General features: G+C 40.3%; 2 protein-coding genes and 1 pseudogene across 4 annotated transcripts in view; 2 read left to right on the top strand and 1 right to left on the bottom strand.

The window, feature by feature from the left end:
* Window positions 1–2,907, top strand: part of LOC123826149 (zinc finger protein 211-like) — a 105,445-nt gene extending 102,538 nt beyond the window's left edge. For all 3 annotated transcript variants that reach the window (XM_045850103.1, XM_045850093.1, XM_045850085.1), the window contains one exon: window positions 23–2,907. In XM_045850103.1, coding sequence (XP_045706059.1) covers window positions 23–1,380 — 1,358 coding nt within the window. In that variant the 3' untranslated portion in view covers window positions 1,381–2,907. The remainder of the gene's footprint in view (window positions 1–22) is intronic.
* A 1,458-nt stretch (window positions 2,908–4,365) lies between these two features.
* LOC123826012 lies at window positions 4,366–11,133 on the bottom strand (annotated as a pseudogene).
* A 135-nt stretch (window positions 11,134–11,268) lies between these two features.
* LOC123826227 (zinc finger protein 211-like) lies at window positions 11,269–23,079 on the top strand. Its single transcript, XM_045850215.1, has 3 exons — window positions 11,269–11,544; window positions 13,556–13,682; window positions 20,752–23,079. Exons 1-3 carry the CDS (start codon window positions 11,380–11,382, stop codon window positions 22,245–22,247), a joined length of 1,788 nt encoding a protein of 595 aa, XP_045706171.1. The 5' UTR covers window positions 11,269–11,379; the 3' UTR covers window positions 22,248–23,079.
* Window positions 23,080–26,324: the final 3,245 nt, after the last annotated feature.

Here is a 26,324-nt window from a genome sequence, read left to right as displayed (position 1 = left end):
AAAAGTATTTTCTTTTTGTCAGGTTGCTGCTGTGGAGCAGAGGATGTGGAGGCACCCACTGAACAGAACCTTTCTACACAAGCATCACAGGAAAAGAATCTTAAGATAGCTTTGCCTTCCCAGAAGGGCCACCCCTGTGAGAGCTGTGGGCTGGTCTTGAGAGATATTTTCCTCTTGGTTGACCAGCAGGGAATGGAAGATAGCCAGAAACTGTTGAGATGTGGAGCCTGTAAAAAACTATTTTATTTCAGAGCAAAGCATCACCAGGAGCAGTATATGAGAGAAAAGCCATCCATACGAGGTGGGGACAGAGCCTCCCTTGTGAAGGGCAGCAATTTTAATGTGTCCCAAAAGCTTTTTACTTGTGGGGAGGTTGGGCAGAATGTTTTTACCAGATCAGGACATGTCCAACAACAGGCTACTTACCCCAGGGACAAGCCAAAAGAAATGGCAGCATCTGAGGAGGGTTTTCACAGGAGAAAACATCACACAGGCAAGGAATGTAAGAAAGCCATTGGCTGCAAACGTCCACTTGATCCAGATCAAGCTGTCAAAACTGGAAGACAGTGTTTTGTGTGCCATGAATGTGAAAAATGTTCTCTAGAAATCTCTGGGCGTCATTATCAACAGAAAGTTCACACAGGAGAAAAGCCATATAAGTGCAGTGAATGTGGAAAAAGCTTAGTTCATTTAGGAGAAAGGCCTTATAGGTGTGGTGAATGTGGAAAATGTTTTAAACAAAGTTCAAGCCTCATTATACACCAGAGAGTCCATACTGGAGAGAAGCCTTATGAGTGTGACAAATGTGGGAAATCCTTTAGCCAATGGGGAAGCCTCATTCAACACCAAAGGATTCACACTGGAGAAAAGCCATATCAGTGCACTGAATGTGGGAAATATTTTACCAGAATGTCTGGCCTTCATCGTCATCAAAGACTTCACACTGGAGAAAGGCCTTATGAGTGCAGTGAATGTGGAAAATCTTTTAAGAGGAAATGGCACTTTCTTTGTCATCAATATACTCACACGGAAGAAAGGCCTTATGAGTGCGATGAATGTGGGAAGTGTTTTAAGAGTAAATGGCACGTTCGTTGTCATCAGAAACTTCACACTGGAGAAAAGCCTTATCAGTGCAGTGAATGTGGGAAATCTTTCATTGTAAATTCTGCCCTCCTGTATCATCAGAGAGTTCACACTGAAGAGAAGCGTTATAAGTGCAATGAATGTGGAAAATCATTTATTTGGAGCTCTAGCCTTCTTTATCATCAGAGGGTTCACACTGGAGAAAGGCCTTATAAGTGCAGTGAATGTGGGAAATCTTTTAATAGGAAATATCCGTTCCGTTGTCATCAGAGAGTTCACAATGGAAAAAGGCCTTAGGAGTGCAGTTAAAGTGGAACACCTTATACCACTAGCCATGGCTTCTGTTCCCATCAGAGGTTTTGCACTAAAGAAAGGCATTAAAAGTGCACTGAATATAGGAAATCTTTTTTCATCAGCAGTAATGTTCACTATTCTCAGAAAGCTCCCAGAGGAGAAAGGTCATATTAGCTTAGTGAATGTGGGAAATCTTTTATCAGAATCTCTGACCTTTGTTGTCATACCAGACAAAGAACTTTTAAAAACAAATTGTTCACCTATGAGTATGTTTATTCTTTTAGAGAAAATGAAAAGGACAGAGATAAAATGATGTGAGACCAAAACATCAATTGGTTGCCTCTCCTACATGCCCCAATGAGGGAATGAACCTGGGCACTGGGCAAGTGTCCTGACTCACCATCAAACCACCGACCTTTTCTTTGCAGGATGATTCCCAACCAACTGAGCCACAGTGGTCAGGACCACCTCAAGTACTTCTGACAGCAGCATGAATTTTTCCCTTGTGAATGGGGTATGCCAATAATTTTGAAGGGAATCACTTTCAAGAGTTTTTCAAAGGTCCATGTGTTATAACATCTATAATTACATAAGTTAAGTGATAGTCTCTGAGTTGTATGACCAAAGGAGTTAGGGTAAACCATGATTATTACAGAATCACGTGCATAAAAAAGATTTGGGAAGACTGCAGCCAGCTATACTCAATGTGCTGCTTCTAGACCTGTCCAGAAATATTTCTGTGAAAAAGACTGCAGAGTCGGTGTGTACACAAATCTGAGGATCTCCAAGCATGTTTGTCTTCTAGTCCAAGTCACTGTCATTGAAAATTAATAGTTTTGTGGATTTATGTACCCTGCCATATGTTTACCTGAAGACCACTGATGTCTACACAGAAAAATTAAAGATGGAGAAAAGTGGTATCTTGTCCAGTGGTGTGGCTTTTGTGATTCATCTAGCATTTCTGCTGATTTGGTTGAAAGTCATTCATTGATTGGCATATTGGCTATAACTAAGGCAAGAGTGACCCTGGAGGGCATGAGAACATGGGTTGAATATAGAGTTGTCAAATCTATTATCCAGAACGTTGGACAGGCAGTATTTTTGTTATATTGAAGCATTTTTGAAATGTTTTAATTAGCAAATAGTGTATTTGAATGAGAATATGTGATGGAATTTTACATATGTATTAAGCTGAAACCCTCACCATAATTATAATGCTAACCATATCTGTTTCTGTGTATTTACCTCACGTCCTTTTATAACCACTCTCCCTGCCCTTCACAATTCTCTAATTGACCATTGCTTTACTTTTCCCTTTAATGGGTAACTTTGCATTCCCTGGAATTTATATGATGAGAATAAAAGTTTTTGTTTTAATTTATGGTGCATAAATACTTGAAGATTTATTTTGATATGTTTGTAACTCATCTTTTTTTCTGCAATATTTTTGTCTTTGAATTTGTCAACATTTGTTTATTCATTTGTTCATGGACATTGGGTTATTTCTAATTTTTGATTATTTAAAATAAAGCTGGGACAAACATTTGCGTGTAATTCTTGCTCTTCCTCATCTCCTTCTGCAATCTCTATAATTCGGATGTTGGCATGTTTGGAGATGTCCCAGAGTCGTCTTGTACACTCTTTGTCGTTTTTTTTTTTAATTCTTGTTTATTATTTCTGTTCTAGTTGAATGTTTTCTTCTTCCTTGTCTTCCAAATTGTTTATTTGAATCCCAGCTTCCTTCCCTCCACTGTTGGTTTCTTGTCAACTTTCTTTTATTTCACTTAGTGTAGCCTTCATTTCTTCCTTTATGTTTTTGTAATACTCAGTGAGTTCTCTGAGCATCCTGATCACCAGTGTTTTGAACTACATCTCATAGGTTGTCTCTCTCTGTTTTGTTTAGTTGTTTCTCTGCAGTTTTGTTCTCTTCTTTCATTTGGGCCATATTTCTCTGTCTCCTCAATTTGGCAGCCTCCCTGAATTTGTTGCTGTGTGTTAGGTAGAGCTGGTTTGATGCCCTGTCTTAGCACACCTGTTAAGTTGTATGGGCGAAACCTTAGGTGTTTGCCAGAGTAGGGCAACCCACTTCACTTTGTGGCTCTGTGTGTGGAGGAGGAGTCGGGAAGGGCACAATGCTGCTGCTTAGCTTCTGGAGGCTTGTCTGGCACTTGCTATGTCTTCAGTCATTTCACCCACTTCCTGTCTGTGACTGGCATCCTTTTAGTTGTGTCCCGGTGGTGGTTCCCAGAGTGGGTGGGCTTGCGTATGTTCTAAGTCTGTGGGCTGGGCCCTTTAAATGAACTCCCCTGAGAAACTGACAGTTTCTTCCACCACCCCAACCCCCAAAGGTTTTTTAAGCCAGAAATTATGAGGCTTTATTTTGCTGGCACTGAAGCCTGGGCTGCACTGTCTGGCCTGGTGTTGGGATCACTTGTTCCCAAGGTATCCTTCCCAATTTTTATCCACCACACATGAACGTGAGACTGCATTCTGACCCTGGTGCTGCATCTCCAATGCCACACCACATCCTTTCCTCCCAAGCTTTTTCCCTCTTACACATGTAGATGAATATGGCTTCTTCAGATACTTGGTTGTTGACTTATATACAGTTTGATTTTCCTGCAGTTCTGGGTGATTTTTTGTGTTAAAGTTAGTTGTGGTTCTTATGGTTGTGTGAGAAGGCACAGTGTGTCTACTTACAACTCCATCTTGACTGGGAGTCCCAGGCTGCATGGATTTAAAAACTGAAGCTCCACCCTGTCTGGTGTGGCTCAGGGAATTGAGTGCCAGCTTGTGAACCAAAGGGTTGCCAGTTCAATTCCCAATCAGGACACATGCCTGGGCTCTGGGCCAGGTCTTCAGTAGGAGCTCATGAGAGGCAACCACACATTGATGTTTCTCTCTCCCTCTCCTTCCCTTAACCTCTCTCTACAAATAAATATATAAAATAGATTTTAAAAACCCTGAAGCTCCATGCCATCATTGGGCTTAAGTTTCTTTTACTTTCTCCTCCTCGTCCTTGTTCAAGCAAAAGGAGCCATCAGGCAGGCTATTGGTTACTATGACCTGCTTGTTGGGGTCATTGAGGATGTGGTAATTGCCCTCTTCTAATTCATGCTGATGTCCATGCAGCGCAAGATGTGCCAGGTGTTGCCCTCGCTGGTGTAGCTCAGTGGATTGAGCATGGGCTGCAAACCAAAGGGTCACTTGTTTGATTCCCAGTCGGCATATGCCTGGGTTGCAGGCCAGGTCTCCAGTGGGGGCCATGTGAGAGGTAACCACACATTGATGTTTCTCTACCTCTTTCTCCCTCCTCCACTTTCAAAAAATAAATAAATAAAATCTTAAAAAAAAAAAAAAAAGATGTGCCTGGTGTTCTCTATGCTCAGGCTGATGTGGTTGGGAAACTCATTCGACTTTAACTGCTGGGTGCCCAGGATGACATGATACAAGGGGTCATTCACATGGTTTTGGGACATGTAAGCAAGCCTACTGACTCAAATCCAGCCAGCAAACCACAGAAACCCCATTGAGCCAGCTTGTAGCTATTGTTCTTCAACTTTATGGCAAGGACAGCCCCTGACTGAGAGTCCAGTCTATGCCACACAGTGCATGGAGTGTCACTTTGTTGAGGGTGCTAATGTTGATGAAGGACACTTCCCCATGGGCTGTGCAACAATGGAAAATTAGGGCCTGAGTGTTTCCAAGCTTCTACCTACAAGACTAGTTTTCAACAGAGGTTATTTCTTTCTTACCCATGTCATCCTCTACAAATGGGTTTGGGTTGGTTCTTCATCTTCAGGCGCTGCTGGGAGAAGCTGTGATTCATGTAGGTTGACTCCATGGCCAGGTTTCAGTCTTACAAAGGGGCTCTTTGGTAGTCTCATTGTCAGGAGGTCAAAGTCAAAATTGTGGCCACTGTCAAAGAAGAGCTTGGACCTGACATGTCCAGGAAATACAGGGAGTGGGCACAGCTCATCAGTGTGCACAACATGGTATTGGTGGCCAACACATTGCTCTAGATATTACAAGTTTCAGATGACAGGGTCAACTGTGGTGGTGAATATGTGGCAGATGCTCTTGAAGCTCCACAGGGGCTTGTTGCTCTTTCTGGGGATGCGGTCAAAGCCTTTATCATAGTATTGTAGGGCCATGCATCACTGATTGTCCTGTGGCTCTGACACAAGATGCTTCAGGTAGAGCACCTTCATTAACAGAAAAGTCCATTTCTCTTCCTGCTCCCAGTCTTTAAACAAACTTCAGAGACTCATGGTTTCTCTTATTTTCATTTGGTTCTCAATCTAAATTGTCCCTGGAATTGTTTTTTCCACAGATGTGTACATTCACTCTCTCTGCTTGGCCCTCTCAGGCAGGGTCTGCAGATCTTTGAATTTGCAGAGGTTCATCCATGCTAATCACATTAGATTCTGCTGGTAGGTTGTCTTCTGTGAGTACATTGTGTCCACCAACTGGAAACAGTTTCATCTTCCTAAAAAATGTAAGCGTACCAATTTCCACCACCAAAGTGAGAGTACTCATTCATGTCCTTCTTGACTTGATATGTGGCACCCTTTCAGACTGCAAACTTTGTGATCCTTTCTCCTTTGTTGAATGTGTGGTAAGGCATATTTTGAAAATGCACAAAGGGCTGTCCTGGATCAAGGGTGTCATACACTTTTCTATCTTATAAAACCTGCAAGGATCTCGGCCAGCCCATACAGCAAATGATGGTTAGAGACGGAGACCTCGACACTAGCTGCTATCTGAAGAACGAAGGGAAGGTACTTTAAAATTTTAAGTAAAAGAGAACTTCTTACAGGATTACTATTGATTTTTAATTAAAAAATTATTTATTGATGTCAGAGAGAGATGATGGGACAGAAAATAGGGAAACATCAGTTTGTTGTTCCACTTCTGCATGCATTCATTGGTTAATTCTTCTATATTCCCTGATTGTGGATTGAACCCACAACTTTGGAGTACCTAGACAATGCTCTAAGTACCTGAGCTACCCAGGCAAGGCTGGTTTTTAATTTTTATTGCATTTACACATACCCATAATAGATAATTAAGATATTTCATGTGATGTAAAAAAGATGGTGATCTATGCATAGGTCAAAATTCGGTATGAATTTGTACTTCTTCACTTACTATAAGTGTAATTTGTGAATATGTTTCTAATCTTATCACACTGACAATGCCATATATATGATCTCTACTATAAATCTTTAAATATGTCTGTTACTCAGAAGGTGTCTGTTATTATGGTAATTATAATAGCATTGTCACAGTAACAAAAATACCAAAACTTTGTCAAAATTCAGTTTTCTCAGTTTTTCAAAATTAATTTTTCTCAATTGAAATTTAAATTATAAACAGTTTGTGTTTATATTATGCATTTTAGATTTTTTATTTCACAAGTCTCTCCTACATTCTTGTGTTATGTTTTTCAAATGTATGATGGTGTAACTAGATCTTTGCCTAGTAACATTTCCCAGATTCTTGAATTTGAGCATACCACCCTTTATTGTGGTATTGAGTTTCACAGACAATGTCTTTTCATCAACCTGAAGACAAGACTCTCCTGCTGCAAAAAGATTGCATGTAATTCATTGAAGAATAGTTGTTGCATTTTTTAGTAACAAGTATTCTAATTGAGGTATGTACAATATTATTTTTGAGATAATGCTATGGCACAGTGAGTATACTACAGTAGTTTATTGTGTAACCGTAAATTTTATATGCACTGCAAAACCAACAAATTCATGTGAGTAGCTTTGTGGGCATATTTGATTGATTGGTCTGGAACCGAACATGCACTGTTTTGGAGGAATGCTTGTACTTATATGTATTTGATGTCCACAATATGTTCTCCATTGTTTGCAATAAATGTATAATTTGAGCCAGAGGATTCAGCTCAAACCCAACTTGAGTCTAGCCACACTGCTGCACAGGCAGACCTGAGAGACTTCTCATTACATCAAGAATACATGCTGTGAAGTATTAGTGTCTGTTTTGTGACATTAGCTGCATAGTGAGCCCAACTGGTGCAGGATAAACAGCATTAGGGACTTCAGCCACTCCCCCCCAAAGACAGTCTGCCTGAAGGCCCTGGATGCCAGGTGACCTGATCAGCAAGAAAAGGATGCCCGAAGGTTAGAGAGAGCAAATCCTTCAGAAAGCTATGCAAAACCAGCAGTTAAAGGAAGCCATCCATGTTCACCAGAGACAAACTTGCCCTAGAAATAACTCCCCTGGGGACACTAGATCACACTTAATATTTTCACTGTATTCTTGTGATACGTGCACCAAAACTCACAGTGGGTAAGCTTCAAAACCAGGCTGGAAGCCAGACCCAGTCTTAACCTTCTATGCCAATTTCTTTCTTACACTTTTGTTATCTGGAAACAAACCCAAATAAATATCCCTAGCCCTTACTTCAGCCATCATTCAGTGGTGGATAAGCCACACTCCCTTGTCCAAAAAGTACAGTATTTCTAATAAACTTTTGCTCCTCATGCTCCTGCAGAAGGAACTCTGGGCTGTGCATTTGCCCCACTCCCTTCATTCCTCAGGGGTTGCTCTGTCTGCACATGTGGACTGTGTACAGTTTGCTTTTCCAGATTTCTGGGTAGGTCTTGTACTTGGCAGGCCTGCTTTTTTGGCACTGCCCCCTTTTCTCCCTGCTGCCCCAATACCTGCTGTACTGAACTCTTAGGGAAGGATTTGACCTCAGTGGTATTGCTGGAAACCTAATAGATTTCACATTGATTAGTGAGGAAACCCATTTTTTATATTCCTCTTGATCATTTCTACATCAGAGGTATGTTTATGGATTGTTAGAGAGAAGAATAGAGGGAGGGAGAAAGAGAGAATGAGAGGGAGAAAAATGTCAATGTGAGAGAGAAGTATTTGCTGTCAGTTGCCTGCCATCTGCACCCAAACCGGGGATCGAACTTGCAACCTAGGTATGTGCCCCGACCAGGAATCAAACCTGTAACCTTTTGGTTCGCAGGACAATGATCCTTAGATCATTAACTGATCTAATGATTAACTGAGTCACCCGGCCATGGCTGGATAAAATATTCTGTATATGTTTATTAGTTGTATTTTGTCTAAAGAGTACTCAAACTTCAATAATTACTTAATCCTTTTGAACAGGATGAGCTATCTATTTTTGAAAGAGGAATATTTGTCTAGTACTGTTGCGTTGCAGTTTCTGCTTTCAGATCTCATATTGTTTGCTTAATGTTCTTAGGTGCTTTATGGTGGGGTACATAGTAATTAAAATTGTTATCCTCTAATTGACTTCTTTATCATTTTAGGATGACCTATTCCCCTTTTGACAGTGTTTGAGGTTGTCTGTTTTGTGTGATACATTTTAGCTACTCCTGTTCTCTTTGGTTATATTTGCATGAAATATTTATTACATCTCTTTGTTTTCAGCTTATTTCTGTTCATGAAGATTCGGTGAGACTCTTGGAAGCACCATATATTGTGTCTTGTGAAGATTTTTGCAGGGGGTGGGGTGAGTGAGAAGTGCCAGGGAGACAAAAGCAAAGCCTAAGCAGGCTTTTCCAGTAGTTCTATCCTCAACTTATTTATTTTTATAAATAAATATTTTTATTTTTATTTTTATTTTTTAAAGCTTTCATTGATTTTATTTATTTATTTTTAGAAAGAGGGGGAGGGAGGGAGAAAGGGAGGGAGAGAAACATCAATGTGTGGTTGCCTCTCACGTGGCTTACCTGCAAACCAGGCATGTGCCCTAACTGGGAATTGAGCTAGCAACCCTTTGGTTCACAGCCCAAGCTCAATCCACTGAGCTACACCACCAGTAAATAAATATTTTTAAATTAAAGTTGCCATGCATTTTGATATTAGTTTCATGTGTACACCCCAGTGATTAGACATTATAATTATAATATAACTTACTAAGTGATCTTTCTGATAAATCTAGCCATATATAGATATTAGACACCATACATAGGTTTTAGAATGTTATTGACTCTGTTTCCTAGACTGTACTTTACGTCCTCATGGCTATTCTGTCACTGTCAATGTGTACTTCTTGATCCCTTCACCTTTTTCACCGCCATGAAAATTTTTTAAATGTTTATTTGAGCCAAACTGATGTCAATGGCCAGGAAGCAAGATCTCAAATGCTTTCGTGTCTCTGCTGTGGTTGTTATTCATGGTTTGGGGCACATTCACATTCCTCTACAAAGCCTAACATCCTGCCTCTCTTCCTTGTGTCCTGTCCTATCCTAGTGTTTTTTGTTTAATGAGGTGCCCCTTACTTACTGACCTTAGTGGCCTGTAATGTACAGCAATGTTTTCTAAGTCTATCTTAGTTGCCTTGAAAATCATCCCATTGAATCATAACTAGATGTGACAGACAAAAATTTGTTATGAGGATACCCCTTCCCAATAGGTCAATATGTACTTCACCAGGGGTTTCTTTTGTTCAGGTTTCTGCTGTGGAGCAGAAGACATGGAAGCATCCATTGAACAGAACATTTCTCTAAGAGTGTTGCCGTCAAAGAATATTACGGCACCTGTGTCTTCTCAGAACTCCAAGCCCTGTAAGAATTGTGGGCCAGTCTTGAGAGATATTTTCCTATTAGCTGACCAGAAGGGAACAGAACAGAGGCCCACACTGCTAAGGTGTGGGGCATGTGGTAAACATTTTTATTTTAGTGCAAAGTGTCACCAGCACACAACAAAGAATTGTGTCATAGTAGCATGCACTCTCATAATTTCTTGTTTATTATAATATTTCTTGTGATGTAAAGAAATTCTCAGCTCAGCATTCCTCAACTTTCATTATGAATATGTACTTCTTTATTTATTCTAAATATAATTCCTGAATATGTCCCTAATCTTACTGCAGTGACAATGCCATCCTTATCATCATCTCACCTATAAATTATTAACTACATCTGTAACTCACAAGTTCTATTTCATTATGATAATTACAATAGCATTTTTATACCAACAAAAATACAAATAACTTTGTCAGAATTCAAGTCTCCCACTTTTTCAAACATTAGTTTTTAAATTGATATTTAAATTATAAATATATAGCCTTTCATTTATGTTTATATTATGCATTCTTTCATTTTAACAGTTAGTTTTACATTCTTGTGTTACACTTATGGCATGTATGATTGTGCACCAAGACATTCGTTTAAAAATTTTCGTTCTCCAATGGGAATATATCTCCCTGTATTGAGCTGTGCTTTATTGAGCTTCAGAGATAATGCACATTCAACAATACAAAGGCAAGACCTTCCACCTGCAAAAAGATTGTATGCAACTCAATGAAGGCTCAGGTGATGGTTTGTATTCTTAATTAATAAAATTTTAAAATCAAGGTGTATATTGTTACTTTTTGCAGTGCCATAGCACACTTAATAGACTACAGTAGTGTATAGGGTAAACATAAATTTTTAAAAAGTTTAGAAATATGGTATTTTAAAAATACTCATTTGATACGTTCAGTGATTTTTAGAGCAAGGGGAATGGAGAGAAAGAGAAAAGTTGATCTGAGAAATATACGGTAAATTGGTTGCCTCCAGCATATGTCCTTACTGAGGATCAAACTCAATCTAGGTATGTGCCCGAACCTGAAATCAAAATGCCGATGTTTTTTGGTGCATGGGACCACGCTCCAAACAACAAGGCCACCAGACCAGGGCTCTCCTCATCAGGGTTCTCTGTGTATTCTTGCGGTGTATGTCCCATAATCCACATCCGGAGTCAGCTGGAGAAATACAGATACCAGGCCTTGGAGGGTAAGAACTACATTACCCAGAAGGCCAGGGGTGGAATGCCGCCACAGGGAGCCAATGGAGACTCAAAAAAAGGCATTTCCGGTTGGGCACTGATGGAGGACTAGACTTCGGTGGTTCTCTAGACGGGCATTTCCTTTACTCTCAGTTTCCTTATTACCACGGTGAGGATCTCGTGGTCAGGGAGTCGAATGTAGAAGACGTGAGAATGGTGGTCACACTAAGTGTGAAGCTCGGCCGTTCCGCTTCGGTGACCAGCGTCAGAGCGGGGACAGAGTTCGTCTTGCCCCGGGGACCACTGTTTTCTGCTGCTCCGGCCCGGCTCAGCCCACGGAGTTTGATGGCGGCGCCCGCGCTGAGGCGCCCAGCTGAGGTGAACGCGCGTCCCCCAACCCTCCCCCTCAGCCCACCGAGCCCTGCAGCCCAGGCCGCGGCGTCTGGGAGCGCCAGGCGCTCACGGGTGACACACGGTGTGACGGGAGTAGGGAGAGGGTGACGGGCTGAGGGGCCAGGGGCGGTTTTCTCACTAAACCTCCAACACACCGGGGTGATCCTTCCTGCCCTGGACGTTCCTAAAATTTCCCGTGTCAGACAACCTTTAGGTCCTTGACTGGCCCAGGAAGGTTTGAAGGACAAATCGGGTTGAGACTAAAGCAAGTTTTATTTTGGTAGAAAAAAAAAAGAGGCCAGTGTGGGAGCCACTGTGAAGGAAGCAAAACCAGTGTTTCTGAGTAGATGCGCGCCAACTGGAGAGACTGGAGCGAGTGCTGAGATAGTTCTTGGACTTTTATGTTTCCAAGGGTGAGGGCCTCTGTCGCCAAGCTTTTTGGTGCCAAATTCTGAGCCTTCTGTTTGGGAGTGGGGCTTGTTCTGATTCCTGTGATTGCCGCGGGCTTCCTGCCATTAAGTGTTTCCCTTTGTGCGGAGAGGTTGGGGCTCAGATTAAAGGATGTGGGATTTTACCACCAGTGGTGAGGATTTTTCTCTTAAATTCGTTCTGTCCTGTTTCAGTTGTTCTGGAGCATTTTGAAATATCTGAGCACTCTCTGGAAGCCACATGCTAAGTTCATGGGTAATTTCAGAGAGATGCCTGTGGTGTGGAGCAGGAGGTGATAGAGCTGAGGGAGTGAACCTGGGTGTGAAGCTGTGAGGGAGGAAGAAATCACACAGTGTGTGTGCACAGCCAGAGGTAGTGTGAGCACCTGGGTACCAGGTGTAGGGACGTAAGGGTGAAGTATAAGCCCATGTTTGGCTGAGTGTTGGAGGCATGAGCTGGGAGACTTAGTGAAATTGTTGGGCAGGAAGGTTGGAGCTCTGCAGGCATGGCCTGGAATTTAGATGCTATTTGTCTGCTGCACATCACATCACTGCTGATGTTGCTGAGGGCAATCACAGTGATTCTTGGGATCATGAGCAGATAGTGTCACTGGTACCGGGGCCTGGTGTTGTTACTGGACACCGGCCTTGGCCTGAGCAGGTTTGCCTAGGGTCAGTTGGTAATGTGTGAGTTCTTCAGTTTGTGTAGGAAAGGTTTCACATAACACAAGATCAGGTGACTATGAGGATACACTGATTAAACCTGGGGACAGTAAAACAAGGAAGGGCTTAGCACAAAAAAAGCAAAAGGAGAGCCTATATGGGGCTGCCACAGCTCACTAGGAAGTCAGAGAAAAGGAGGCTTTGAGGATAGGTTCAGGGAACCTGCCTGGGACAAGCTGCCAGTTGCCCATTGCCTTAGAGTTTAGGAGATGTTTGCCTTGAAATAAGTAGGAGGGGGGAAGGAAATGGTGCTGGTTGCTCCTCAGAGGGAGAAGACACACACTGGTCATTTGTCTTGAGGCTTTTCTCTCTTCTTGGAGGAGGGAATCTTAGCAAAGGTCTTGGGAGAGCTTCAGTAAAATATTCACCAGTTTTCCAGGTATGCTCTCTTAGGGTCATGGTCACCGCTGATTGGTCAGTGACACAGCAAGGGGTCTTTAGTCACTACAGTTGGTCCTGGCATTACACACCTGGTTTTGCTGCTTTTCTGGGCCTGGAGCTGAAATATGGAAGCCTAGATGTTATCTCCAGGGAGGAAAGGCCAGGGGAGAAGAGGTTACCCTGGGGGTGAGGTCCTTGTTTTCGCAGATTTGCCCCTGTCAGGCACTTCTGGTGACAGTCTTCACTGGCTGTAAATTACTTGGCCGTTGTGTTCAGCTTTCTGTCTCAGTCTCTCTATTCCATGTGCCAAGAAACTTTCCTAGCTTCTCAGTATACTGTCTCAGTATCTTGTGGCAGGGGCAGCAATGGAGGATGGTGAATATGGGGAAGATGTGTGAATAGTAGTAGGATTGTGAGTTCTCAGAGACACAATGTTCTTGTTTCTTTTTTATTCATCCTAATAGGTTGGTTTTACCTTTGAGGACATTGCTGTGTACTTCTCTCAAGAGGAATGGCACCTCCTTGATGAGGTTCAGAGACGCCTGTACCTGGATGTGATGCTGGAGAACTTTGCTCTTATATCCTCACTGGGTAAGATACATACCCCTAGGCTACACAGTGACCTGGAGTAGGCTTTGTAGTTTCCATGCCCCATTTCTTCAGGGTGTGTTCTTTCCTCACATATGGACTATGGGTACTGCTCGCTTCCCTGATTTTGGGGGTAGATGTTGTTTTTAGCAGGGTTGGTTTGTTAGCACTGCCCTGTTCTCTCCCTGCAGCCCCAATACCTGCTGTACTGAATCCTCATAGGGAAGTATTTGTGGTTGCTGGTCTTGCAAAGAGCCAAATGGATTCCACCTTGGTTAGTGAGAAAAAGAATATTTTATATTCCTCATGGTCATTTTTATATGTTCTTTTGAAAAACATCTATGCATTCTAAGTCCTTCTTTAATTGTAATTTTTTGCGCCCTGGCTGGCGTAGCTCAGTGGATTGAGTGCAGGCTGGGAACCAAAGTGTCCCAGGTTCGATTCCCAGCCAGGGTACATGCCTGGGTTGCAGGCCATAACCCCCAGCAACCGCACATTGATGTTTCTTTCTCTATCTCCCTCCCTTCCCTCTCTAAAAAGTAAATAAATAAAATATTTTTTAAAAATTGTAATTTTCTTTTGCTAATGAATCTTTTTAATATCTTGTATATTTTATATATCAATTCCTTATCAGATATATCTTTTTGCATTTACTTAATTTTACTTCACAGATATTACATTTTTACAAATTTGGTTTATGGAAACTCTCAGCAGATCTATTGAGGCCATTTTTTGAGCAGTCATAGTATATGGTTAGTGTTTTTTAGTGATAAAGTATTTTTAATTTTTATGTACACTTTTGCAGACATAAATCTATTGAGCTATTAGGAGACTAGAATATAATGTAAACACAGCTTTATTATTCACTGGATATCAAAAATTTTATGTGACTCCTTACATGTGATACTCATTTTATTGTGGAGGTCTGACCTGAACCTATACTTCCAAGGGATAATTGTATGTTGTTTGCAAGTGTTTTCTACCATCCTCTAGATTGTATTTTTGTTTCATTCATTTTTTGTTTTGCTGTGCAGAAGCTTTTTCATTAGTTGTAGTTTAGATTTTTTTATTTTTATTTTTGTTTCCTGTGTTTTGGGATCATATCCAGAAAATCAGTGCTGACAACAATTTCACAGAGCTTTTTTCTCTAGATTGTCGTCTATGAGCTTTACATTTTTAGCTCTTGTATTTAATTTTTAATCCATTTGGAGTTAATTGTTATTAGTGGTATAATACTCAGTTTTCCTAACAGGCTTCATTATAAAGACTATGCTTTTTTCCATATATGTTCTCCCAGTTTTTATCAAAGATTACTTGATTATATGTGCTTGGGTTTATTTTTGCATTCTCTATACAGGGCTATTGGTTTATGTTTCCGTGTTCTTGCTAGTAACACCCTGTTTGGTTGCTGTAATGTAATAGAGTGAAATGAGAAAACTTGTTACCACCAGCGTTGTTCTTCCTGTTGAATATTGCTGTGGCTACTGAAGGTCTTCTGAGGTTGCATACATTTCAGAACTTATATTCTATTTCTGTGTGAAATACCATTACAGTTCTGATTGGATTGCATTAAATCAGTAGTAAATACATTTTAACAATATTAGTTCTTGGAATTTAAGAATGAATAATATCTTCCTATTTGTGGGGAGGCTCCGCCTGCAGGGCCTCCCTGGCCACCACAGATGAGAATAAGTCTACCAAGACATCTGCTTGGGGAGAAAGGGTGGCCAATCTCTCAAAGGAGAAGGGCTAGGAGGCTGATCCTCAATGGCCTTTTATTGTGTTCATTTACACAAAAATTCAGGTAAGGCTCATTAACCATTGCCAGGCAGTGAGGATCAAACAATGGATAACAAAGAAGTCTGAGGGCCTATTTTGAGTCAGGATCAGATAGCTAAAGAGCTGTGAAACTTTGAGGAACACACTTACTTCTTGCTTGGACCCTTATCATTTAATTGAGGGCATTCTAAACAAAGCAGGTTTCACAGGATTTTACATATTGTTTCTTAGGCCTAATCGCCTGGGGGAACCCGCTCTTTCCAGCACAGGGCTGTACCACCCTCTCTCATTGTTTCAGGCTTAGGTGGAGCAAGGGAAGTAAGGCAGCCAAGAGATTAGGAGATTTCTCTCAGACAGTGAGGACTCAAGCTTTGTCAACATTGAGGGGTGAGGGTCCATCACCCCCTTTTGCTGTAGCCCCCAAAGTCCTTCCTTGGGGGCCTCCCACGTGATCATGCCTGTGTTAGGTCTTTTCCCCCTTGGGGAATCTTACCCATGATTGGCTAACTGACCAAGCATTGGGGGCCAGGCAGGGTGAAGTAAAAGGAGCAGAAGCGTGCTCCTGCCAGGGAGATAAGCTTTTGTCTCCTTGGTGGGTTACAGCCCAAGGTCGCTCCCTCAACCTTAGACTTGATGGGGGTCACAGCTTCTGAAACCAGGCAGGGCGGTTCCCAACATCACTTCTGTGTTCTTGCTAGTAACACACTGTTTGGTTGCTATAATGTAATAGAGTGAAATGAGAGAACTTGTTGCCAACAGCTTTGTTCTTCCTGCGAAAGATTGCCATGACTACTGAAGGTCTTCTGAGGTTGCATACATTTCAGAATTTATATTCTATTTCTGTGTGAAATGCCAGTACAGTTCTGATTGGATTGCACTAAATCAGTAGTAAATACATTTTAACAATATTAGTTCTTGGAATTTAAGAATAAATAATGTCTTCCGATTTATTTGTGTTTTTTTTTCATCTCTTTTGTCAGTCTTACAGTGTTTAATGTACAGATCTCTCACTTTTTTGGGTAAATTTATTCCTGGGTATTTTATGGCTTTTCAAGCTATTATAATGGAGATTGCTTTCTTAATTTCTCTGTCAGATCTTATTGTTATATCTCTTATATTGTATAGAAATGGAGCTGATTTGCATGTCGATTGTGTATCCTGTCAGTTTACTTAATTTGTTCATTAGTTTTTGAAGTTCATGGTGGAATCTAAATGATATTATGTATATGAGGTTATATCACAGGGACGTTAAACTCATTTTCACTGGGGGCCACATCAGCCTTGCAGTTGCCTTCAAAGGGCCAAATGTAATTTGAGGACTGTATAAATGTAACTACTCCTTAACTGTTAAGGGAGAGCTCAGTACTGCCACAGGGTAGAAACAAGGTGCGGGGCCAGATAAAACAAGGTGGAGGGCCGGAATCAACCCATGGGCCTTGTGTTTTCCACCTGTGTTATATCACCTGCAGGCATCTCAGGATCCTTCATGGTTTGTAGTATCAGGTATAATGTGTAATCTCTCATTAAGATTTGCCAATTTTCTGTATCTTTTTTTAAAAATGGGTAATCATTTTGTTCTTTTGTTATTATTTTCTGTATTTTAGCTCTTAGAACTGTTTGTTCTGTACCTCAGGCATAGTGGTTGGTAGCCTGTGTTTCCACTCACATTTGCCTCTGGATGTATTTGAATTCTTTTGTTTTTTTTTCTTTGACTTGTTAATTTTTTAGGAGTCTGTTTAATTTCTACATGTTTGTGAATTTTTCACCTTTTTTGCAACTAAAATTTATTTCTACATTCATACCATTGCAACCAGAAAAGTTCCCTGATCTAACATCATCTACTTAGATGATATTCCCTATATACTTAAAAGGAATGTGTAATCTGCTGCATTTGGATGTAATGTTTTATCTATTTCTATTGCCTTTCTCGAAAGTATAGTTAAACTTCAGTAGTTTCTTGATTGTTTTTCAGTTGGTATGATTTACCTATTGTTGAAAAGGGAGTACTGAAGTTCTTAACTGCTTTGGGTTGCATTTTCCGCCTTCAGGTCTGACAATATTTAAAAAAAATTCTTAGGTGTTCTAATCTTGGGCGCATAACATTTATTTTTTTAATTTATTGATTTTACAGAGTGAGAGAGAGAAACAGTGATTTGTTGTTCCACTCATTTATGTACTTATTGTTTGATTCTTGTATGTATACTGACTGGGGATCAAGCCCACAATCTTGGCATGTTAGGACAGTGCTCTAAACATTGGGTACATATTTAAAATTGCTATATCCACTTGATGAATTGACTTTTTTATCATTCTATGATGACCATTGTCTCTTGAAAGAATTCTTTGTCTGATAGAAATTTAGCTGCTCCTGCTCTCTCGGTGCCTATTTGCATGTAATATTTTTTCCATTTTTATACTTTCAGCCTATTTGTTCCCAAAAGGGTGAAGTAAGTCTCTTGTAGGCTGCATATATTGGCTCTTTTGTTTTTATCCCTTCAGCTACTCTGTGTCTTTTCATTGAGGAATTTGTTTAAGGAGCTAGTATTGAGGTCTTCATTGTTTTCTTGCTCTTTTGTAGTTCCTTTGTTTTTCTTCTCTTCCTTTATGATTTGATCATTTTTTTTTAGTAGAATGCTTTGATCCCTTTCTTTGTTGTATATTATGTAAGTTTTTATTTGCCATTTCCATGAGGAGTATGTAAAATAACTCAAAAGTCCATTTTAATGTAATAAAAGCTTCAATTGCATATAAATATTTTAAATTTGTATCTCTCACAGAACATAGCATTTTATGTTTTCAGTGTTACAATTCACATCTCTTATATTGGGCATCTAATATCAAATTATTGTAGGGGGATATAAATGGTCATGGAAAAAATAAAAATAAATCATAAATTTTAAAACAAAAAAATTATTGTAGCCATCATTTTTACTACTTTTACTTTTTAACCTTTATAATAGAGTTATGTGGTATACACTTGACCAATAGAGTATTGTAGTATTGAGTTTGATTACATTCTCAGCTTTACCAGTGAGCTTCCTGTGTTTTTATTTAGTAACCTTTCATTTTAGCTTGAATGACATTCTTTGACATTTCTTTTTCTTTTTTATTGATTTTAGAGCCACAGAAACAGTTGATTTGTTGTTCCACTTATCTATGCATTCATTGGTTGATTATTGTGTGTGCCCTGACTGTGGATCAAACCCACAACCTTGATGTGTCAGGATGACACTCTATCCAATTGAGCTACCTGACCATATTTTTTTGCATTTCTAACAAGTCAGGTTGAGTGGCAGTAAACTTCCTCAGCTTTTGTTTGTCTGAGAAACTATTTTTTTGTTTGTTTGTTTCTAAGGGGCTGTCTTTCTGGGTACAGTCTTGTTGAATGGCAGTTGTTTTCTTTTAGTGTTTTGAATATATCACCTGGTTTTCTCCTAGCCTGAATGGCTTCTGCTGAGAATTTTTTATTCTTTATCTTTTTTTTTTTAAAATATGTATTTTATTGATGTGGGGTTGTTTTTTGTGTGAGAAAAGTTTATTTTCTCTTCGTGCTTTATGAGTACTCTTTTGCTTTTATTTTTGACACTCATTGTAATATGTTTCGGTGAGATCCTGTTTGCATTGAATTTGTACAGGGACCTGTGAGAATAATGAACTTGTATGACCACATTTTCAATTAGATATTGAAAGTCAGTCTTCAGCTTCTTTATTTCCTCCTTCCTTCTTTTCTTTATTTCTTCCTTCCTTCCTTCCTTTCATTGGGGTGACACTGGTTAACAAAATAACACAGGTTACAGATGCACAATTCTACTGCGCATCGTCTGTGGAATGTTATGTGTTCATGGATCTTTTGGAATTCATGCCTTTGAACTCTGCAGTGTCCTCTGAGGTGTAAACTCTGGAGAGGTTTTAGATATTACAGGGGCTTTGAAGCATTTCATCAACAAAATTTGTCAGTGTCCTTCATTGAACAGGCCATTAGGGTTCAATTTGACACGAGCAAACTGGCTAAAAGAGCTAGCCTTTATATTTGTCTTTTGGCCCCAGCCAAGATCTTTATGCATCTTTGTACACCCAGTGTATCCAGTCATTGTTTCTGTGCATTTGTTTCTTTTTGCTCCTTTGCATTGCTCTTTGTGTCAATTGAACTCTTATTCCCCTCCCTTGGGTCTGTTTTTGTTCCTGGATAACTGTCTACTTGTGCTGGGAAGGGTAATGAATTCTGGTAACTCCTAATCTACCATGTTGCTGGTGTCACACATACAGGTCTTTTTCCTGTGGTTTGTTTTGTGCTGTGTTTTTCTACCGTAGTGCTGGCTATCCCTCTCTTCAGTTTCTCTCTTTGGAAGTGTATTTTCTATCTGTCTGCTATGTAGTGAATCATATGGGAGTTAAGGGCAAGGGTCCTTTGTGCATCACAGGATGCACATTACTTCATCCACGGTAGGGTGGGATCACAAACAGCCTTGCTTTGGTCAGTTGGTAAAAGGTTTTATGTTAGGGTTTTATTAAGGTCATAACTGGGAACCCAGGCTGTCCAGCAGTGTTTTGTTATCATTTCCAGTGCCCACACCCCACTCTGCTTGTTTTTGCCCACACTTTGCCAACTGGTCGGTTCTAGCAATTATTATTTATAATCAGACTTGTAGTTTATGGATGATCTTCACCTCTGTAAACTCTACACCTCAACCATTTCTCTTTGTACTGCTCTTCAACTGTGGTACTTGACTGCAGCACATTACAGTGTGCACATATCCTTGTGTTGACTGTGAACAGCATCTGTTCTGCTGCAATTAATTTTCATGGCTTTGAGCGCTTCCACATTCTTTTACATAGCCTCATGACAACAGCAAGAACAGTCACAAAACAAGAAGAGGAACTACTTGTAAACCATGTCTCTTTCTTTTGTGTCATTCTGTGTTTCTGTCCTACCATTGGTGAAGTTTTTGCCACTTACTGCCATTAAGGGTTTGAGCCATTTTTGCAGAGTCTTAACTCACTTGTATTGAAATCTTTCTATACTATCTGCCTAGATGTGACATATGGACATTTATGATGTGATTACCTTTTTTTTAAAAGAATTTATTTATGTATTTTTAGAGAGAAGGCAAGTGAGGGAGAGAGGGAGAGAAACATTGGCCCGCAACCCAGGCATGTGCCCTGACTGGGAACTGAATCCATGACCCTTCAGTTCACAGGCCAGTGCTCAATCCACTGAGCCACACCAGCTAGGGCTGATTACCTTTTCTTTATAAGATCAAAATATATTTCACTAACATTTCTTTGTCTTTAGGATGCTGCTGTGGAAAAGAGAATGTGGAGGCACCCATTGAACACAGCATTTCTGTACAAGCATCACAGGCAAAGAATTCCAGTGCAGCTTCATCTTCCCAGAAGAGCCACCCATGTGAGAGTTGTGCGCCAGTGCTAAGAGACATTTTCCTCTTGGTTGACCAGAAGGGAACACAACATAGCCTGACACTGCTGAAGTGTGGGGCATGTGCAAAACGATTTTATTTCAGTGCAAATTATTACCAGCCTGAAGAGCAGCACATGAGAGAGAAATCCTTTATATATAGAGTGGAGAAGGTCTCTGTTGTGAATAGCAGCAATTTCCATAAATCAAAAACTTTTATTGCTGGGGAGGTTGGGAATAATTTTCTAACCATCTCAGGAAATCTCCAGCAAAATGACACTGAAATCAGGGAAAGACCAAATAAAATTCCTGTGTCTGGAGTGACATTTCAGAGAAGAAAAAATCATTATACCTGGAAATCATGCAAGAATACCACTGGCCACAAGCACACTCTTGGACAGGATGAGGGTGTTCATAATGGAAGACAGTGTTTTTTGTGCCATGAATGTGGGAAATATTTTACCAGCAGCTATGGCCTTCGTTGTCATGAGAGACTTCACAAAGGAGAAAGGCCTTATGAGTGCAGTGAATGCGGAAAGTCTTTTACCACAGCTAGTAGCCTTGGAAAACATCAAAGAGTTCATCCTGGAGAAAGGCCTTATGAATGCAGTGAATGTGGGAAATCTTTCACAAGCAGCTTTGGCCTTCAGTGTCATCAGAGAGTTCACACAAGGGAAAGGCATTATAAGTGCAATGAATGTGACAGATCTTTTACCAGTAGCAGTAAGCTCTGTTATCATGAGAGAGTTCACACTGCTGAGAGGCCTTATGTGTGCCATGAATGTGGGAAATCTTTTTTCTTTAGAAGTCGCCTCCGTTTTCATGAAAGAGTTCATACTAGAGAAAGGCCTTATGAGTGCCATGAATGTGGAAAATCTTATACCTGGAGCAGTAACCTCTATGCTCATAAGAGAGTTCACACTGGTGAAAGGCCCTATGTGTGCAGTCAATGTGGGAAATCTTTTCAAAGAAATTCTGACCTTCGTTTACATCAGATAGTTCATACTGGAGAAAGGCCTTATGAGTGCAATAAATGTGGAAAATCTTTCACCAGTAACAACGGCCTTCGTTATCATCAGAGATTTCACACTGGAGAAAGGCCTTATGAGTGCAGTGAGTGTGGGAAATTTCTCGTGAGTAACAATGGCCTCCGTTATCACCAGAGAGTTCATAAGGGAGAAAGGCCTTATGAGTGCAATAAATGTGGGAGATCTTTTACCAGTAGCAGTGACCTCCGTTGTCATCAGAAAGTCCATACAAGAAAAAGGCTTTATGCCTGTAGTCATTGTGGGAAATCTTTTGTTCGTGTTAGTAACCTTCACTATCATGAGAGATTGCACACTGTAGAAAGGCCTTGTGAGTGTCCTAAATAGAAAAATCTTTTAACAGCAGTCATTGCCTTTATTGTCATCCAAGAATTCACACACTAAGGCCTTTTGAGTGCAAAAAATATGAAAAATATTTTACCATGTTGCCATATTATTTTGTTATACATCACACAAGAGAAAGGCCTCAATGTAAGCAGCAAATGTAGGAAATCTTTTACCTGTAGCTGTGGCCTCTGTTGTCAAAGAACTCAAGTTGGTTAAAGGGTTCAGGCATGAAGTAAATGTGGGAAATTATTTAGCCATAAAATTATGCCCTCTTGACATTGAATAGTTAACACTCTGAAAATGCTTAGGTTTTAGGGAATGCTATTTTCTTGTTCATTATAATGACACTGAAGAAAACTGAGTATCCATCCATCTGGGTTAACCTTTATACAAATATTCACAGAGTGGACATTTCTCATAAGTTCATGATGTAAACTGATTGTAACTTTTTAGATTCTTACCAGCAGTGTAGGAGAGTTCCATTTCAGCCACACTAAAAAGCTGTTGATTTGCTTAAACTTTATTAATTTTAGCTTTTTAAATAGGTTTGTTGTGCACTCTTGCTGTTATAGTTGCATTTTTATAAGAATTCATGAGCATTTTTGCAGATGTGTATTTAATAATTATAAAATTTTAGTAAAATGTGTGCTCATGTGATTTACTTATTTTATTATGAATTTAAATGCTTTAACCAATAGGACAGTGAAACAACAGATATGTTACAATGCATTGTCACTTATTTTTACTTCCTCAATAACAGGCATAACTCTTGCTTTATGGTATAATTGTTTTCAATACAGGGAAAATATTTCCAGTTTTTAAAAAGTATTTTGGTATATACACTATTATTTAGGCATATTCCATACACTTGATAGAATATTCTACAAAAAAAGGAAAAAAAGAATGATCTGCATTATTAAGGCATTTCATTACTTTTGTAAGTTCAAACATTTACTAATATAAAAATCCTTTTTATTTCTTTTAATTATTCAAGTATAGTTGTCTGCATTTGCCACCCTCCCCCCCACCCATCGCCACCTCCCTCCCCTCTTTTCCACCCCTCCTTGGTTTTGTCCATATGTCCTTTATAGTTGTAAAAGCCTTCCTTGTAAGTGTTACTAATTTTTGTGGTCTATCTTCTGGGGTGTGCTGGGATGGAGCAAATGCAAAGGTGCACCAGGTGGTATGAAGGTGAGGGTCTGTTGAGTTCCAAAGCCCTTCTGAAAATGAAAGAGATCAGTGCCCCAACTCTTCATACCTTTGTCCATGCAACCTGAGTTAAAATATCAGAACTCCAACAATCACCACAATAACAGAGAAAGCATCCCTCATATTTTTTGTAAGATGGGAGCAATGGGCTGCCGTACACCAGGCTTTAGTGCTGTACCTGGTAGAGCCAGTGTGCACAAAATGACTGGTCCCATTATGTGTGGGTGTCATCCACAGACCAGATGCCCCTGGGACCCTTTGCATCCCAGTGCTTGAGAAAATAAATTGGGCCTCTCAGGACCCCTGACTGGCTAAGGTTCACACAGACCCCCACCACATGGAGGAGATGTCTTCACAGCACTGAGGTGTTGGCGTGGATTTTTTTTTACCAGGGAAGGGAAGGGAATTTTTTTTTTTTTAACCAGGGAGGATCAATAGAGGTAACAAAACACTGAATACGTACCATTGCCGGTATTCCAGGGTTTTTGAGCCTTTTTTTTTTTTAATACTTATAATATCCTGGAAATTTGAGGAAATCAAGGATCAGAACAATAAAGTGAGCCCTGGCTGTTGTAGCTCATTGGATTGAGCGGTGGCCTGCGAACCAAAGGATATCTAGTTCAATTCCCAGTCAGGGCACATGTCTGAGTTGTGGGCCAAGTGCCCAGTGAGGGGTATATGAGAGGCAAACACACATTGATGTTTCTCTCCCTCTCTCCTTCCCTTCCCCTCTCTAAAATCTTAAAAAAAAATAAAGTTATAAAGATAGAAAGATAAAGTGAGTTTTCCAAGTTCATACATCAGATAAGTGTCAGATTCCAGAGGCTGCATAAACCAGAGACTCTGACTCTAGAGCTAGGGACAATCCAGGACATGTGAAGCCCTCAATTTAGAGCAGATGGCTAGGGAGGAGCAGGGAGGCTCAAGTGCTGCTGCTGCTTTAATTGGAATTATAATCATGATTTTTTTCTTGTTACTCTGTTGTGTCAGAGCACTCACTGTCTGCCCCACAAACTTGATGGGAATGCCATCTGTTGTCATCTCCAATAGTGACTCCAAGGGAAACGTTTTTTGAGTCTCAGGTGAATTTCGTCTGCCTCAACTTTGAGATTAGCACAGAGCTGGCCCTAAGGAGACCCAGTGATTCATGGCCTGGGTCTTTACCTTCACCCACCTTTATCTGACAGGACAGCCACCCCTTGTTCCCCTTAATACACACTAGAACTGTGTTAATCTCAGGGTGACTCGCTAGAACTCCCTGAACCTCATGCAGGTAATGATGGCACTTACTTTGGCTCTGGGGATCAGTAAAGGGAACAAATAGTACTTGCTGGTATCAGGATTCCAGGGTTAGGGTTTAGAGCATTTTCTTTTTTTTAATTCTCACAAGACGCTGGGAATGTAAACTAACATTGAAGTGCTGAGAAAATCCAGGATTAGAGAAATAAAACATCCTCCAAGTTAACACAGCACACTGTCAAAGAGGCTGGTTTCTAACTTTGGATTCTGGCTCCAGAGCCCAGGACAGTGTCACTGCTGTGAAACCTTCACTGGGGCAGATACACAGGGAGAACCAGGTAGGGTTAGTTGAAGCTGCCCTTTCCATTGTAATTATTTTTTTCTTCCATTCCCCTAACATCTAAGAGTACTTACGCACTGCCCTCCAGTCTCCAGAAAAATGGCATCATATGTCACCTCCAGTAGTTTCTCCCAGTAAACCTTTTTTTCAGTCTGAGTTGCAATTTGCCTCTTTTTTGAGCTCAGCATAGAGTGTGACCCTCAGGAGACCTCAGTAATTTGGGCTGGGTCTCTGCACCTTCACCCACCTTTTGGGTGTCAGGATGTGATACCATCCCTTGAGATGAATTTGATATCTTAATTTGTCTCTTAGAGTATTGACATTACATGGTTCTACATTCACCCTGAAGGACAGGGTACAATAGGATGTAAATTTTGGGACTTCATATTCAAAAGTGATGCTGGAGACCTGCAGGATGCTGGTCTCATTGGGTGAGTGCTCACCTCTTCTCCGTGCAAGGGTCCTACTGCCTATGTTATTTTGTTGTCTGTCCAGAGTGGCTTTATGAGACACTGATGCTCACCATTTCTTTCCTGCATCCCTGACCATGTTCTGAACCAAAGTCATTTTTTTGCAGTCTCTGTCTGCACCAAGGACTTTGTACATAGTATTTTTATATATACAAACCCTGACCCCAGTGTCCAGCATACTCTATCCACAATGCAGATTCTTTTACTCCTGATTCCAGTTAGCAGAGAGATGCAAATATACTTTTAAAAAAAGATTATTTATTTTTAGAGAGGGCAAGGGAAGAAGAAAGAGGGAAAGAAACATTGACATGCAAGAGACACATCAATTGGTTGCTTCTCAACCCCCAACCAGGGACCTGGCCTACAACCCAGGCATATGACCTGGCCAGGAATGAAACTGGCAATCTTTTGGTTTGTCAGATGGCATCCAACACACTGACCTATACCAGTCAGTGCCCAAATACACTTTTTAGAGTATAATCTCTATAAGAAAATTTAATGTAGGTCATTTTTATTTACTGATTGATTTGAAGTAGAAAGAAATGAGAGAAAGGAGCATCCATTTGTTTTCCCAGTTATGTATGCATTCATTGGTTGAATGAATTGGTATATTCCCTGATCTGGGATGGAACCTGCAACCTTAACATATGGGGTGACCCTCTAACCACCCAACCAAATGATCTTCCCAGACAGACTGATTTAGAGTGTTATAAACAAAATTTAACCAAGTAAATTTAAAGATAATTGGCTTTAAGTGATCCTTAATCTGGCAGCAACCCATCTAATAACATGAAAGGTGCTCAGATTTGCATGAAATGG

This window comes from Phyllostomus hastatus, unplaced genomic scaffold (assembly GCF_019186645.2).
Source record: "Phyllostomus hastatus isolate PE091 unplaced genomic scaffold, TTU_PhHast_1.1 phas_contig_133, whole genome shotgun sequence".
NCBI lineage: Eukaryota > Metazoa > Chordata > Mammalia > Chiroptera > Phyllostomidae > Phyllostomus > Phyllostomus hastatus.
The sequence above is the reverse complement of the archived record's forward strand: the minus strand, read 5'-3'. Positions and strand labels throughout refer to the sequence as shown.